The sequence below is a fragment of the Eubalaena glacialis genome, chromosome 10 (genome assembly GCF_028564815.1).
Source record: "Eubalaena glacialis isolate mEubGla1 chromosome 10, mEubGla1.1.hap2.+ XY, whole genome shotgun sequence".
NCBI classification, from domain to species: domain Eukaryota; kingdom Metazoa; phylum Chordata; class Mammalia; order Artiodactyla; family Balaenidae; genus Eubalaena; species Eubalaena glacialis.
Genome location: NC_083725.1, coordinates 90,881,361 through 90,893,898, shown reverse-complemented (window position 1 = coordinate 90,893,898; position 12,538 = coordinate 90,881,361). Strand labels below are relative to the sequence as shown.

Below are 12,538 nucleotides of genomic sequence, written 5' to 3'. Positions count from 1 at the left end.
TTGGATGAAATACCAATTAGTCTAGCCCTTTCATCTTCTAGACGAGGAAACAACAGTTCCTTTTACTTTCAACAAGATCAATTAATGATACTCATGAATGAATGTTTAAACTTAGAAAAAGTTTAAGAAATGTTACTTTTCAAAATAGAAAATATTTTCTCTTTTTTTCTCTCTTTCTTTTATCTTTAATTCTTATTCTTTTTTTAGTTCTTTGCAACATAATCAGATCCACCAAATAAAGGAAGATACTTTTCAAGGCCTGACATCCCTAAGGATTCTGTAAGTTCCTCTGGGATTATTAAAGACAAATAAAATTTTTGTTAAACTGTAGATTAATGTATCATTATAATTCCCATGTTAGTAGATATACTTAAATATAGGATTTATTATACATAAATATTGTTTTTCAAACTTTACCACATGGTACTTCATAAATAATTTCCTTTCAGCATTTTTTCACCTTAGCTAATTTATGAGATTGCCCATTTATGAGTGAAAAAGTATAATGTGTATAGCTTGAGAAACGCATCTTGTGTGTTTTCAAGTCATAATAATGAAGTTTGCCAGTTCGTTAGGGGCTGGGTGGGCAAACTATAGCCTGTGGGTCAGATCCAGCGTGCCTCCTGTTTCTGTAAATTAAGTTTTATTAGAACACAGCCCTGCCTATTTGTTTAAGAATTGCCTAAATCTGCTTTCACCATACTACGGCATAGTCAAATAGTTGCAGTAGAGACCGTGTGACCCCCAGAGGTGAAGGATATTTACTATCTGGCCCTCTACAGAAAAAGTTTGCTGACCCCTGCACTGGGGTACCTATCATGGCAAACACAGCTAATATGCAGTAGAAGCACTCATTTAAAAAGTGATTTGTATTTGAGTGCATATTTGTGCCTGGTGCTCTATTAAGCACTTGGGAATACAGAGATGACTAAGACAAACCATGTCACGGCCTTCATGCAATGCAGAAGACGCAATACACTAAATAGGGAACAATTTTTTTTTATACAGAAAAGAATTTGAAACATTGACAGTGAAGTGAAATTACATATACTAAAATCATGTTTTCCAGTAGATCCCCATTAAGAAATTAAACATGCGTCTACTAGAAAAATACTTTATTGGTAGTTGGGTTGCTGGACCTCTCCTTGTTGCTAACAGGCTTCCTGTGGGTCTGGGCAGTAGTGGGGAAGGGGACTGGCTCCCAGCTGCCATCACTTCTAGAGCGCTGATAAGTGACAACAATGAAAAGCTAGCTGGCCTTTTCATGATTTGGAACCAAGTCTGTCGAATTTTCCTGTTATCCAGGAGATGTGTCATGGAATGAATTTAACCTATCTTTAAATTTCCATTAAGGCTCTGTGTAAGTGTGGTTGCAGATTATTTCTCTGTTTTATTAATTCTGTAATATCAGAATTCCTCAGGGTGTGTTCCTGAATATAGTATATGGCTCTGGTGTTGATATGGTTTTTATTTCCTGCTTGGGGAAAGAATGATATCTGAAGCCCTTCTGGAATGCTCTTGTTTGCATATTGATTATTTGTCTTCCCTCACGGCCTTATCACTAACCTTTGAGAAGGCAAATAACCTGAAGCCTGTTTTTATTTTCAGCTTTGTCAGGAGCTGTGCTTTTCCTCACCTAGTTAATAGTACCAGAAGTTATATCATATCATTTATATTTTTGAACTAGTATCAGAATGATAAGGTGGAGAAAATTCACAACTGTTTGAAACAGATGCCAGCTAGAATTACTGCTCCCTGGAACACATTCCAAGAAATATTTGGCTGTGAAGGGAAGGACTTTAACATAAACATTAAAAATGCTGTTGAACAAGATTAAAGATCTTTGTTATCTTATCAGGGATATTGTGACTACAGCAGATTCTAAAGTGTAGTCTGCATTTGGAATTTATTTCAAAAGAGTAACAATTTATTTTTATAATTGCAGAGATCTGAGTAGAAACCTGATCCATGAAATTCACGACAGAGCTTTTGCCAAGCTTGGGTCAATAACCAACCTGTAAGTTTCATGCAGCAATATCATGAAAGCAGTGAACAGTCTGCAGAAACTTGTGTTTTAGCATTGTCCTACCCAAATCATTTTCTCTTTTTAGTGTTCCCTTGTATAAATGCTAACCTGCTATGATGTAGTGGCAGCTTCTGAAATGGTTTTCGCACACCTAAACTTCCTCTTAGAGCTCTGATACTTGTGATGTTAATGCATGTACAGATTTGTGTCTTAGGAGTTAATTTGAAGTCTTATTCACATTTTAGAGATATAAGTTTCAATGAATTAACTTCATTTCCAACGGAAGGCCTAAATGGACTAAATCAACTGAAACTTGGGGGCAACTTCAAGCTGAAAGGAGCCTTAGCAGCAAAAGACTTTGTTAATCTCAGGTGTGTTTTTGCTTATTTTTCTTTTTTGTGGAAGTTTTGGTAAGCCTCCAGATTATAGAGTGTCCTGGGGTTTTTTTTCTTTTCTATGGTTCCCAGATTTTCTGGGAGGCTGTCATTTAAGAGTATTTTCAACCTCAGTCCTCACAAACTTGGGAAAAAATAGAGCATGAGCATTAGTCCATAGTTGTTGAGAACATGAATTGCAGACCGTGCTGCTGTCAAAGAGATAATCTAGCCCTTCATCAGAATGGTTTTGTATATAGTGGGATTTGTCATTTGCAACAAGATGGCAGAAAGCACATGTGAACCTACAGAAAATTGATACAATGTGATAATACTTCACAGAGACATTAGAGTTAGCGAGGGGACCTCACTAGATATAGTAGAGAGAGGGTTTGGGAATATTATTATGGGAGAAGAGAATAAATATTTTCATTATACTTATATGAACAAAGTGAATTCATTTAATGTTGTAAAGTCACAAATGACCTGGGACATTAATTTTAAATGAAACTACCAGTTTCATATGATAAATTGGGTGTGGTTAATTCATTTATAAAAGGAGTCTGATAAGATTTTACTTTAAATTGCAGTATTGCTATTAAATTTTAAAGATGGCTTGATTCAAATTGTTTTTAAAAGCATACCTTATATAAATGGAGAAACTCATGGTGTCATCTGATACCAGAGCTTTTTAACAGATGAGGAAACTAAGTCCAGAGAGGATAATGACCAGCTTAAAGTATTTACTTTTTACAGAACAAAAGCATGTCTGTGAAGTTGGTATTTCAGTATAGATTTTGCCATTTTTTCCAGGTCTTTATCTGTACCATATGCTTATCAGTGCTGTGCATTTTGGGGTTGTGACTCTTATGCACATTCAAACACAGAAGATAACAGCCTCCAAGATCACAGTGTGGCAAAGGATAAAGGCAAGTGCATGAACTTTTGAAAATAGAACACAGCATTAATCAAAGTCTCTGTTATTGTAATCAGTTTGCAAAGGATCAATGTGAAATCTGTGGAGAAAAATGGCTTTTGTGTACTGTGTTCCTGACATCTTTAATATGTTATTAAGCCTGGTGCAAGCTGAACTTACATCATGTACAAGAGAGAAGACTGCAGGAAAAGATGGGTCTTTTGAACTGCCCGAACCTTGAATTAAACAGTTTGTGTTATATATTCAGGTCCCACTGACCTAGCAGTTGTCACCAGCAGTGCTGAAAATGAGGAGCACAGTCAAATCATTATCCACTGTACACCCTCGACAGGTAAGCCCAACACATTTGACTGCAGTTTCTCGCTTTAAACAAACATTAGGCAAATATACCTAAAACTTCCAGGGAGAGATGTGATTTCTGTAACAGGAGTGCAACTCGATGGTTTCATAAGGCCTGACTCAACGTGTGGTCTGTATACAAGGAGCTTAGGCATCTCTTGCAGAATCTCAGGCCCAGACCCACTGACTCAGAATCTTTGTGTTAACAAGCTCCCCAGACGAGAGTTAGGCACGTTAAGGATGGGGAGGCTCTTTCTTCATGCAACTTTAACCCTAGGTCTAGTTCTAGAGGTTACTGTTCTGTAAGGATTTTTAGTGTTACCCTTTTTTTTTTTTAAATGAAACCTTGCCGTTACTTTTTAAAAAATCATTTATTTATTGGGCTTCCCTGGTGGCGCAGTGGTTGAGAATCTGCCTGCCAATGCAGGGGACACGGGTTCGAGCCCTGGTCTGGGAAGATCCCCCATGCCGCGGAGCAACCAGGCCCGTGAGCCACAACTACTGAGCCTGCGCGTCTGGAGCCTGTGCTCCCAACAAGAGAGGCCGCGATAGTGAGAGGCCCGCGCACCGCGATGAAGAGTGGCCCCCGCTCGCCGCAACTAGAGAAAGCCCGCGCACAGCAACGAAGACCCAACGCAGCCAAAAATAAATAAATAAAATTTTTTTAAAAATTATTTATTTATTTATTTATTTTTGGCTGCGTTGGGTCTTCGTTGCTGTGCGCGGGCTTTCTCTAGTTGCGACGAGCGGGTTGCCATTACTTTTCTTTCTGTTTTATTTCGTTGAACTTCAGTAGACTTGGGAAAGTTATTAAATTGACACCACATATTTGGTCAGGCCTGTATTCTGCCTAGTCTATCAGAGAAGATGGATTTAGAATTTTACTGTTAAAGAAAAATTTAAATAATGGCTAAATTGTGTGCTATGAAGTAGATTCCTCTTTAATATGATCACACAGGATGATCTGGACATTAATTTTATAACTCAGAATCATAAATATTATGGATTCTTTAATGATTACTACTGAATTGTGAGCTTCTTCAGAGGCTGTGTATGTGTTCTTTTAATACTTAGCACAGTGCCTGGTGCAGAGAATAATCTTAAAGTGATCAGCTGAGTGAATGGGATTAACAAGAATCATTTATGTCTATGCAGTTCTTTAGTTTCTGTATTGATTGGTAGGAGTTAAGGGGTCACTTGCCCTGCTGGGGTTCTTGTGTTGGAGAATGTACATAAGGAAGGGAACGTCTTTATTAAAGGGGAGTCTAAACTTGAATATGCAGAGATGCCATTTCTTCCACACTGATTTTAAACCTTGGGGGTCAACCAGGAGGAGAGTTGGTCTGAGCTCATCTGCCCAGGTGGCAATAGGAGTGAAGTGCAGGTCTGCTTCCTCCACTCCACTCACTTGTAGTAGCACAGAGACAGCCATGTGCTGACACAGAAGCAGGAAGTGGAGGAGAGCAGGAACCTTCTTTTAAAACTGGAGGAAGCAGCAGGTTTCCAAAGACAGATTGGGTGGAGCCAGCTTCCCAGGCTTTTGAGGGAAAGTAATTCCACCCACTAATCAGGCACTTTCCAAAGGGTGTCCTGTTCTCCCAGGTCGGATTAGCTACTCCTAGTTCCTTGCAGAAGGATGAGTTCAGATACAGAGATAAAGGTGAAAGGTTCCTCTTAACACTTCCCTGACAGGGGGAATAAAAAAATTAATTAGAAAAATTTTTTTTTTTTAAGTTTCTTGAGTCAGATCGATACAAATGGTGCAGAGCTGGCTTGTTAGGTCTGTGAATATCTCAATGATTAAGTTGCTTTATGGGATGTATCAAACTTCAGGACAATCCAGAAACATAAATTAGAACGTGTCTTTTGGGCAATTGCAGTACATAGTATTCTTATGCTCTGTAGACAAAATTTTGTTTTTCTTCACTACACTAATTTTTATTTTTTTAATATTATTATTTTTTTAACATCTGTATTGGAGTATAATTGCTTCACAAATGGTGTGTTAGTTTCTGCTGTATAACAAAGTGAATCAGCTATACATAAACATATATCCCCATATCTCCTCCCTCTTGCGTCTGCCTCCCACCCTCCCTATCCCACCCCTCTAGGTGGACACAAAGCACCGAGCTGATCTCCCTGTTTTCACTAACTTTTAAATAACACAGTTGTCATTTGGGACATAACTAGCATGCCAGTCAGTTGCTAGAACATACAACTCAGCTACTAAATTAGTTCTTGCAATCCTAGTTTGTTATGCAGGGTTTTATTGGACATAGTTTTACATTACTAGTTAACATTGGTGTGATTTGGCTCTCATACTGTCTGAATGACCTCTGTCAGGTCAACCAAACACTTTGAAATCTCAGTTTCTCTGGATGAAAAATGAGGATAATTATACCTATCTTAACCTGCTTCATCAGATTGCTTTTGAAAGCTACAAGAAATGTGTAAAAAATATATGTATTATACATACATATAATATATAATTAGTATAAAGTATATTAGGAACTAGGAAGGAAGAAGAAAAGGACCTGACATTTACTGAAGTCCAACTATGTACCCAGTAGCCCGCTTAAGTACCGTGTGTATGTAATTTTACTTAAGCTACACAACGCTGTGAAATAGGTGTTATTATCCACAAGTGAGAAAATGAAATTCTTGGAGGTTTAAGTTGCCCTCTCAAGTAAGAGCAGCAAGTTATGAACCCTAAACTCAAACTCTAGTATATCTGATTGCGAGCCCTCAGTTTATGAAGTACCTTTCAGGTGCTAGACACTGTGCTATGTATATTAACTTGGGTATAAGAAAAAGTGAACATTTTCTTTTAAATATCATTGTATGGTTTGCCAAATAGTTAATAAAAGAAATGAAATAAATATATATTAAAATAACATATTAAAATAAATTTTTAAATAGCCCAGTCCAATGACTAAAATATCTAAGAAATGGTAATCTTTTCAATTTGGATCAGTTCAATTTGGTAGTAGATTATTCTAGTTTCTCTCTCAAGACATATCATATGGAATATGGTCTTTTATAAATTGTCTTTTCTCTTTCATTTTAGGTGCTTTTAAGCCCTGTGAACATTTACTGGGAAGTTGGATGATCCGTCTTACTGTGTGGTTCATTTTCTTGGTTGCATTGTTTTTCAACCTGCTTGTCATTTTAACAACATTTGCATCTTGTACATCACTGCCTTCCTCCAAATTGTTCATAGGCTTGATTTCTGTATCTAACTTATTCATGGGAGCCTATACCGGCATCTTAACTTTTCTGGATGCTGTGTCCTGGGGCCGATTTGCCGAATTTGGCATTTGGTGGGAGATTGGCAGTGGCTGCAAAATAGCTGGGTTTCTTGCCGTTTTCTCCTCAGAAAGTGCCATATTTTTATTAATGTTAGCAGCCGTCGAAAGAAGCTTATCTGCAAAAGATATAATGAAAAATGGGAAAAGCAATCATCTCAGACAGTTCCGGATTGCTGCCCTTTTTGCTCTTCTGGGTGCTGCAGTAGCAGGCTGTTTTCCCCTTTTCCACAGAGGGGAATATTCTGCATCACCTCTGTGCTTGCCATTTCCCACAGGAGAGACCCCATCATTGGGATTTACCGTAACCTTAGTGCTGTTAAACTCACTAGCATTTTTATTAATGGCCATCATCTACACTAAACTCTACTGCAACTTGGAAAAAGAAGACCTTTCAGAGAACTCACATTCTAGCATGATTAAGCATGTTGCTTGGCTCATTTTCACCAACTGCATCTTTTTCTGCCCCGTAGCGTTTTTCTCGTTTGCACCATTGATCACTGCCATCTCTATCAGCCCCGAAATAATGAAGTCTGTTACTCTGATATTTTTCCCATTGCCTGCTTGCCTGAATCCAGTCCTGTATGTCTTCTTCAACCCAAAGTTTAAAGAAGACTGGAAGTTACTGAAGCGACATATTACCAAGAAAAGCGGATCCGTGTCGGTTTCCATCAGCAGCCAAGCTGGTTGTGTGGAACAGGATTTCTACTATGACTGTGGCATGTACTCACACTTGCAGGGTAACCTGACTGTGTGCGACTGCTGTGAATCCTTTCTGTTGACAAAGCCAGTGTCCTGCAAACACTTAATAAAATCACACAGCTGTCCTGCCTTGGCAGTGGGTTCTTGCCAAAGACCGGACGGCTATTGGTCCGACTGTGGCACGCAGTCTGCCCACTCTGATTACGCAGATGAAGAAGATTCCTTTGTCTCGGACAGTTCTGACCAGGTGCAGGCTTGTGGACGAGCCTGCTTCTATCAGAGTCGAGGATTCCCTTTGGTGCGCTATGCTTACAATCTCCCAAGAGTTAAAGACTGAATCAGTGTGTTTGTGACTGTTTCCCCCATCAGCCCAAATCACAGTGTTTATAGAATGAACCCTAGTCTGATCTCTCATCTGGGAAGCACTTCTGTGATCACTGCCTGGTGTCACTTAGAAGAAGGAGAAAGGCGGCAGTTTATTTCTTAAACCAGACCTTTGCAAGGAACAAGTGCCTAAACTATCAATGGATGAAAAAATGCAGTGTCCAAGCAATGTGTAGTCTATTTGAAACAAATGTATAACTTGAAAAAGATTCTATGTATATCATAGCAATATAGCGTTAGGTTTTTCTGATCCATAAGAAGGAAATTTATACCTATTTCTGAATTAAGCACAAGATAAAGAACAGCTGTTAATATTTTTTTAAGAATATTTTAAATGGTGATTTTGTATAACCGAAGAAAAAGTCTTGCTAATTTTACGTAATGTTTCATCATTAATCTCAGGACAACTTACTGCAGGGCCAAAAAAAGGGATTGTTTCCCAGATAGGACTATGAGAGTGCATGTAGGCATCATCGTCTTGCATTTTCTAATCCATCTCTGACATAATAGAATCATCGATTTTGTTTAAGAGATTTAAATCTAAAACCTGAAGATGTTTTTAAAACAATATTAACAACTGTTAGATTTTAAAAGAATAACCGAACACATTTGTTTTCAGTCATTATACACTGCTTCGTTTCGATCATAGTAATTTTTTCTTCAGTGTTTTGTGATCACACTATTAGGAAAAAGTAAAGGGCTCATTGCTGTGTGAATTAGGAGATTTGGTTAAACTACTTACATGGGACTTTAATAGTATCTGAGGGATTCGATGGCTCTGTGTAATGTTCTCACTGATAAAACACGTCCTAATATCCTTGGAGCTATCAGTATTTTCCAGTTTTGTTGGTATGTGATCTACCTATAGTTTAAATTATACAGAAAGTAAATTGTGGCAAGTGATTTCATTTAGTTGGAAGAAATTGGGAGTAATTATGACACAAAGCACTTACATTTATTTCTTAGTGAGCTGGATTCTCCTGAACCTATATATACTATTACATGGAAGGTGCCATACATTTTCCCCCTTACTTTGATTTACAAGAGCCTGTGCAACAGCTCAGAAAGTGTGTTCTTGTGAGACAAGCCAAATATGTCACTAAGGAAAAAAAAAAAGGCATAAAGCTTAGGCCTATGTCTTTAAAAATCAAAAATTTTACTTGATTCTCACCTATGGACTTTTGACATGTTCACTATGTGGAGTCTTAAAGTTATAAGTGTTGAATATGTTTTGTGAACAATATGCTAAATCAGTAGCAAACCCACTGCCATATTAGTTGTTCAGGAGATACTAAAAAACATTAAGCTAGATTGCAGTTTAAAAATTAAACTGTATATAATGTGCATATAATGAATTTTTATCTTATGTAAATTATTTTTAGAACACAAGTTGGGAAATGTGGCTTCTGTTCATTTCGTTTAATTAAAGCTACCTCCTAAACTATAGTGGCTGCCAGTAGCAGAATGTTAAATTGTGGTTTATATACTTTTTGCATTGTAAATAGTCTTGGTTGTATATTGTCAGTGTAATAAAAACAGAATCTTTGTATATCAAAATCATGTAGTTTGTATAAAATGTGGGAGGGATTTATTTACAGTGTGTTGTAATTTTGTAAGGCCAACTATTCACAAGTTTTTAAAATTGCTATCATGTTTGTATATTTACACATCTGATAAATATTAAATCATAACTTGGTAAAAAAATCTAGCTAAAAGTTTTTTTTTTTTCAAAAGTCATGTTACTGAATACTTTCATTGCATTCATTTAAAAAATAGAATAGCAGATATCTAAAATATGTGGTAAACTGTGCTATACATATGGTAGGAAATACAATATTGTATGCAGTGTGTTGAATTATTAAAGTTTCTGGAAAGCAATCTATTTTGCCTTAATTTATACCAGGTATATTAATGAATTTGCTTAGTGTTAAACTAAGCAAATTGAAGTAAAATATTTTTAAGAGTATTAGAAGAAATGTTGAGAGAACACTTTGCTGAAATTTAGAAGTGAGGTTTTATTCTATCTTAAGTCTGAACCATACTCATGGAAAACAAACTGTGAAATTTAAGAGGATACCATCAATTGGATCTTATTTAAAAGCAAATTATTTAAAAAACTGCATGATTCCAGATATAGTCAATTGCTCAAATGCAGTAGTCCTCCCTTTCTTCCCTTATCTGAGGTTTCACTTTCCATAGTTTTAGTTGCCTGTAGTCAACCGCAGTCCAAAAATATTAAATGAAAAACTCTAGAAATAAAAAATTCATAAGTTTTAAATTGCACACCCTTCTGAGTAGTGTGATGAAATCTTGCGCTGTTCTACTCTGAAACGAATCATCCCTTTGTGCAGTGTATCCTGCCTGTTAGTCACTTAGTAGCTGTCTCTGACTATCTCAGTGCTTGTGTTCAAGTAACCCTTATTTTACTTAATAATGGCCCCAAAGCATGAGAATAGTGATGCTGGCAATTCAGATATTCTCTTACTGTGCCTAATTTATAAATTAAACTGTATGGGAAAAAAACATAGTATACATAGGGTTTGGTACTATCTACAGTTTCAGGCATCCACTGGGGGTCTTGGGACACATCCCCTGTAGATAAGAAGGGTCTATTGTGCTTAGAAATAATTCAGTATTCACAGTCATCAAGCCCTCATTTTACGGATGGGAAAATAGAGGGCCTAATGAAATTTAAGTGAATACCTGACACATACAGCAAATTAGAACCCAAACCAGCACCCAGTTCCCCTTAATTTGAGATGTATTTTGTTGTTTGTTTTAAACTTCAGTATATGTTTGGAATTCCCATAACCAAAAGTAGAATACTATAATTGCCCCTCCTCCCATGCCCTAGGCCCTCACTGCCCATACCCAACATCCAGCTTTGGCAGCTGTCAACAGCACATGGTAAATCTTGTTTCCCCTTCATCCCATTCACTCACCTTCTCTAATCGCTCTGCTCCCTGGATTATTTTGAAGCAAACCTAAAACAAATTGTTTCATCTGAAAATATTTCAACATGTCCAGGGATACATTTTTTTAAATTGTGTAATATATTGCCATAGGACTCACTGATAATGATGTTATTTTTGAAACAAAGAGATTTTCAAGCAAGGGTCACTCTTCACTTACACAAGTTTACAAAGCCAGCAAAAAATAGGAATTATCTCAAATATAGCATAAAAGTGAAAATAAATGAGTAGTAAGTTACTAAGTTAATACCCTGAAACTTAAGGGGAGACGCCCTCTTTTGAGCTTATTTATACATTTTATATAATGCACCCAAACTTGATGATGGTTTCTGTCCCAGTAATGAAAAGGCACTGTAAGAAAGGAGACCACAGGACTTGATTATGTTCAAGCACCAGCACCAGCACCAGCGGCTCTTAGCCTCTTAGCTCCAGGATTGTTACAGCATAATGCAGTAGTTGGTCATGATGATGATTCTGAGGCGTCAAGGGCATAATTTGTTTAAAACATTTTAGATCCCATAGCAAGAGGTTACAGTGGGAAAGTTTTGGAGTTTGAATGATACAAGTTACCATTTACCATTTTCTCTTGTCTGGTCCTGTGCTAGAAGCTTTGAGAATTAATAAAATATGACTGGGAGATAGATTATTTCCCTATTTTACAGAGGAGTAAGTCAGAACTTGGAAAGGCCAAACAGCTTGTTTAGGGAAAACTAGCAAATAAGAGGAAAACCACGGATTCAAATACAGGTCCCTTACATACTAAAACTTGGTTGTTGTTTTTTTTCCCTACTATGCTTCAGTAATGTGGGGTGATGTTTGTTGGGAATAGCTTCTCAAGTTTACCCCCTCATGAAGCCCTAAAGTGGCCCAGGGTGATGCTGTTGTTATTAATTCGAGAGATGCTCTCCTAAAAGGTTTTAACCAGATACACCAATATTGAGTAACTGGGATAGAGAATGAAAACTCAAGCCATTTTATTCCTCCATCAATTCTATCACTCATTTAAATTGCTCTAGTTTTCTTCCATTTTCATTGTTTTTACTGAAAATTTTAACAAAATTTACATTCCATTTAAATAGTTTTAACCATGTCATATTTTATTAACCATAGCTTCTGTCTTCTGGATTGCCCTTGGTTACTATTATTTCTACTGTATCTAATTCTTTGGTGTCAAATTTTGCAGATCTAAATTTCATCGAAGATTTCATATCACTCTTTGGTCAATGACAAATCCTGTGTGCTGTTTTAGCCATTGTCAGTTTTCATTGTGTGATATTTCTACAGCAATATGCATTATGAGCTGGATAAAGCCCATTTATTTAGAAGTGTACACAGTTCTGTCAGCATGCAGAAAGGAACCAGCTTTAGTATCTATCACCTCTTCCTTACTACCTTCATCCCCATCCCCAATCCCTGAGAAGAGTGCTCCTTCCGAAGTCCCACAAAATGTTTTCATTCCTCACAAAATGCATATAACAGAATATTTTAACGGTATGACT

The 12,538-nt window shown here is 37.0% G+C and overlaps 1 protein-coding gene across 2 annotated transcripts in view; it reads left to right on the top strand.

Annotated features, from left to right (window-relative positions):
* LGR4 (leucine rich repeat containing G protein-coupled receptor 4) overlaps nucleotides 1-9,911 on the top strand; it is a 96,325-nt gene extending 86,414 nt beyond the window's left edge. The window contains exons 13-18 of one of the 2 annotated variants that reach the window (XM_061201530.1): nucleotides 208-279; nucleotides 1,946-2,017; nucleotides 2,272-2,397; nucleotides 3,214-3,329; nucleotides 3,585-3,668; nucleotides 6,744-9,911. In XM_061201530.1, coding sequence (XP_061057513.1) covers nucleotides 208-279; nucleotides 1,946-2,017; nucleotides 2,272-2,397; nucleotides 3,214-3,329; nucleotides 3,585-3,668; nucleotides 6,744-8,020 — 1,747 coding nt within the window. In that variant the 3' untranslated portion in view covers nucleotides 8,021-9,911. The remainder of the gene's footprint in view (nucleotides 1-207; nucleotides 280-1,945; nucleotides 2,018-2,271; nucleotides 2,398-3,213; nucleotides 3,330-3,584; nucleotides 3,669-6,743) is intronic. The other variant, XM_061201528.1, reaches the window with a different exon arrangement.
* The last annotated feature ends 2,627 nt before the right edge of the window (nucleotides 9,912-12,538 follow it).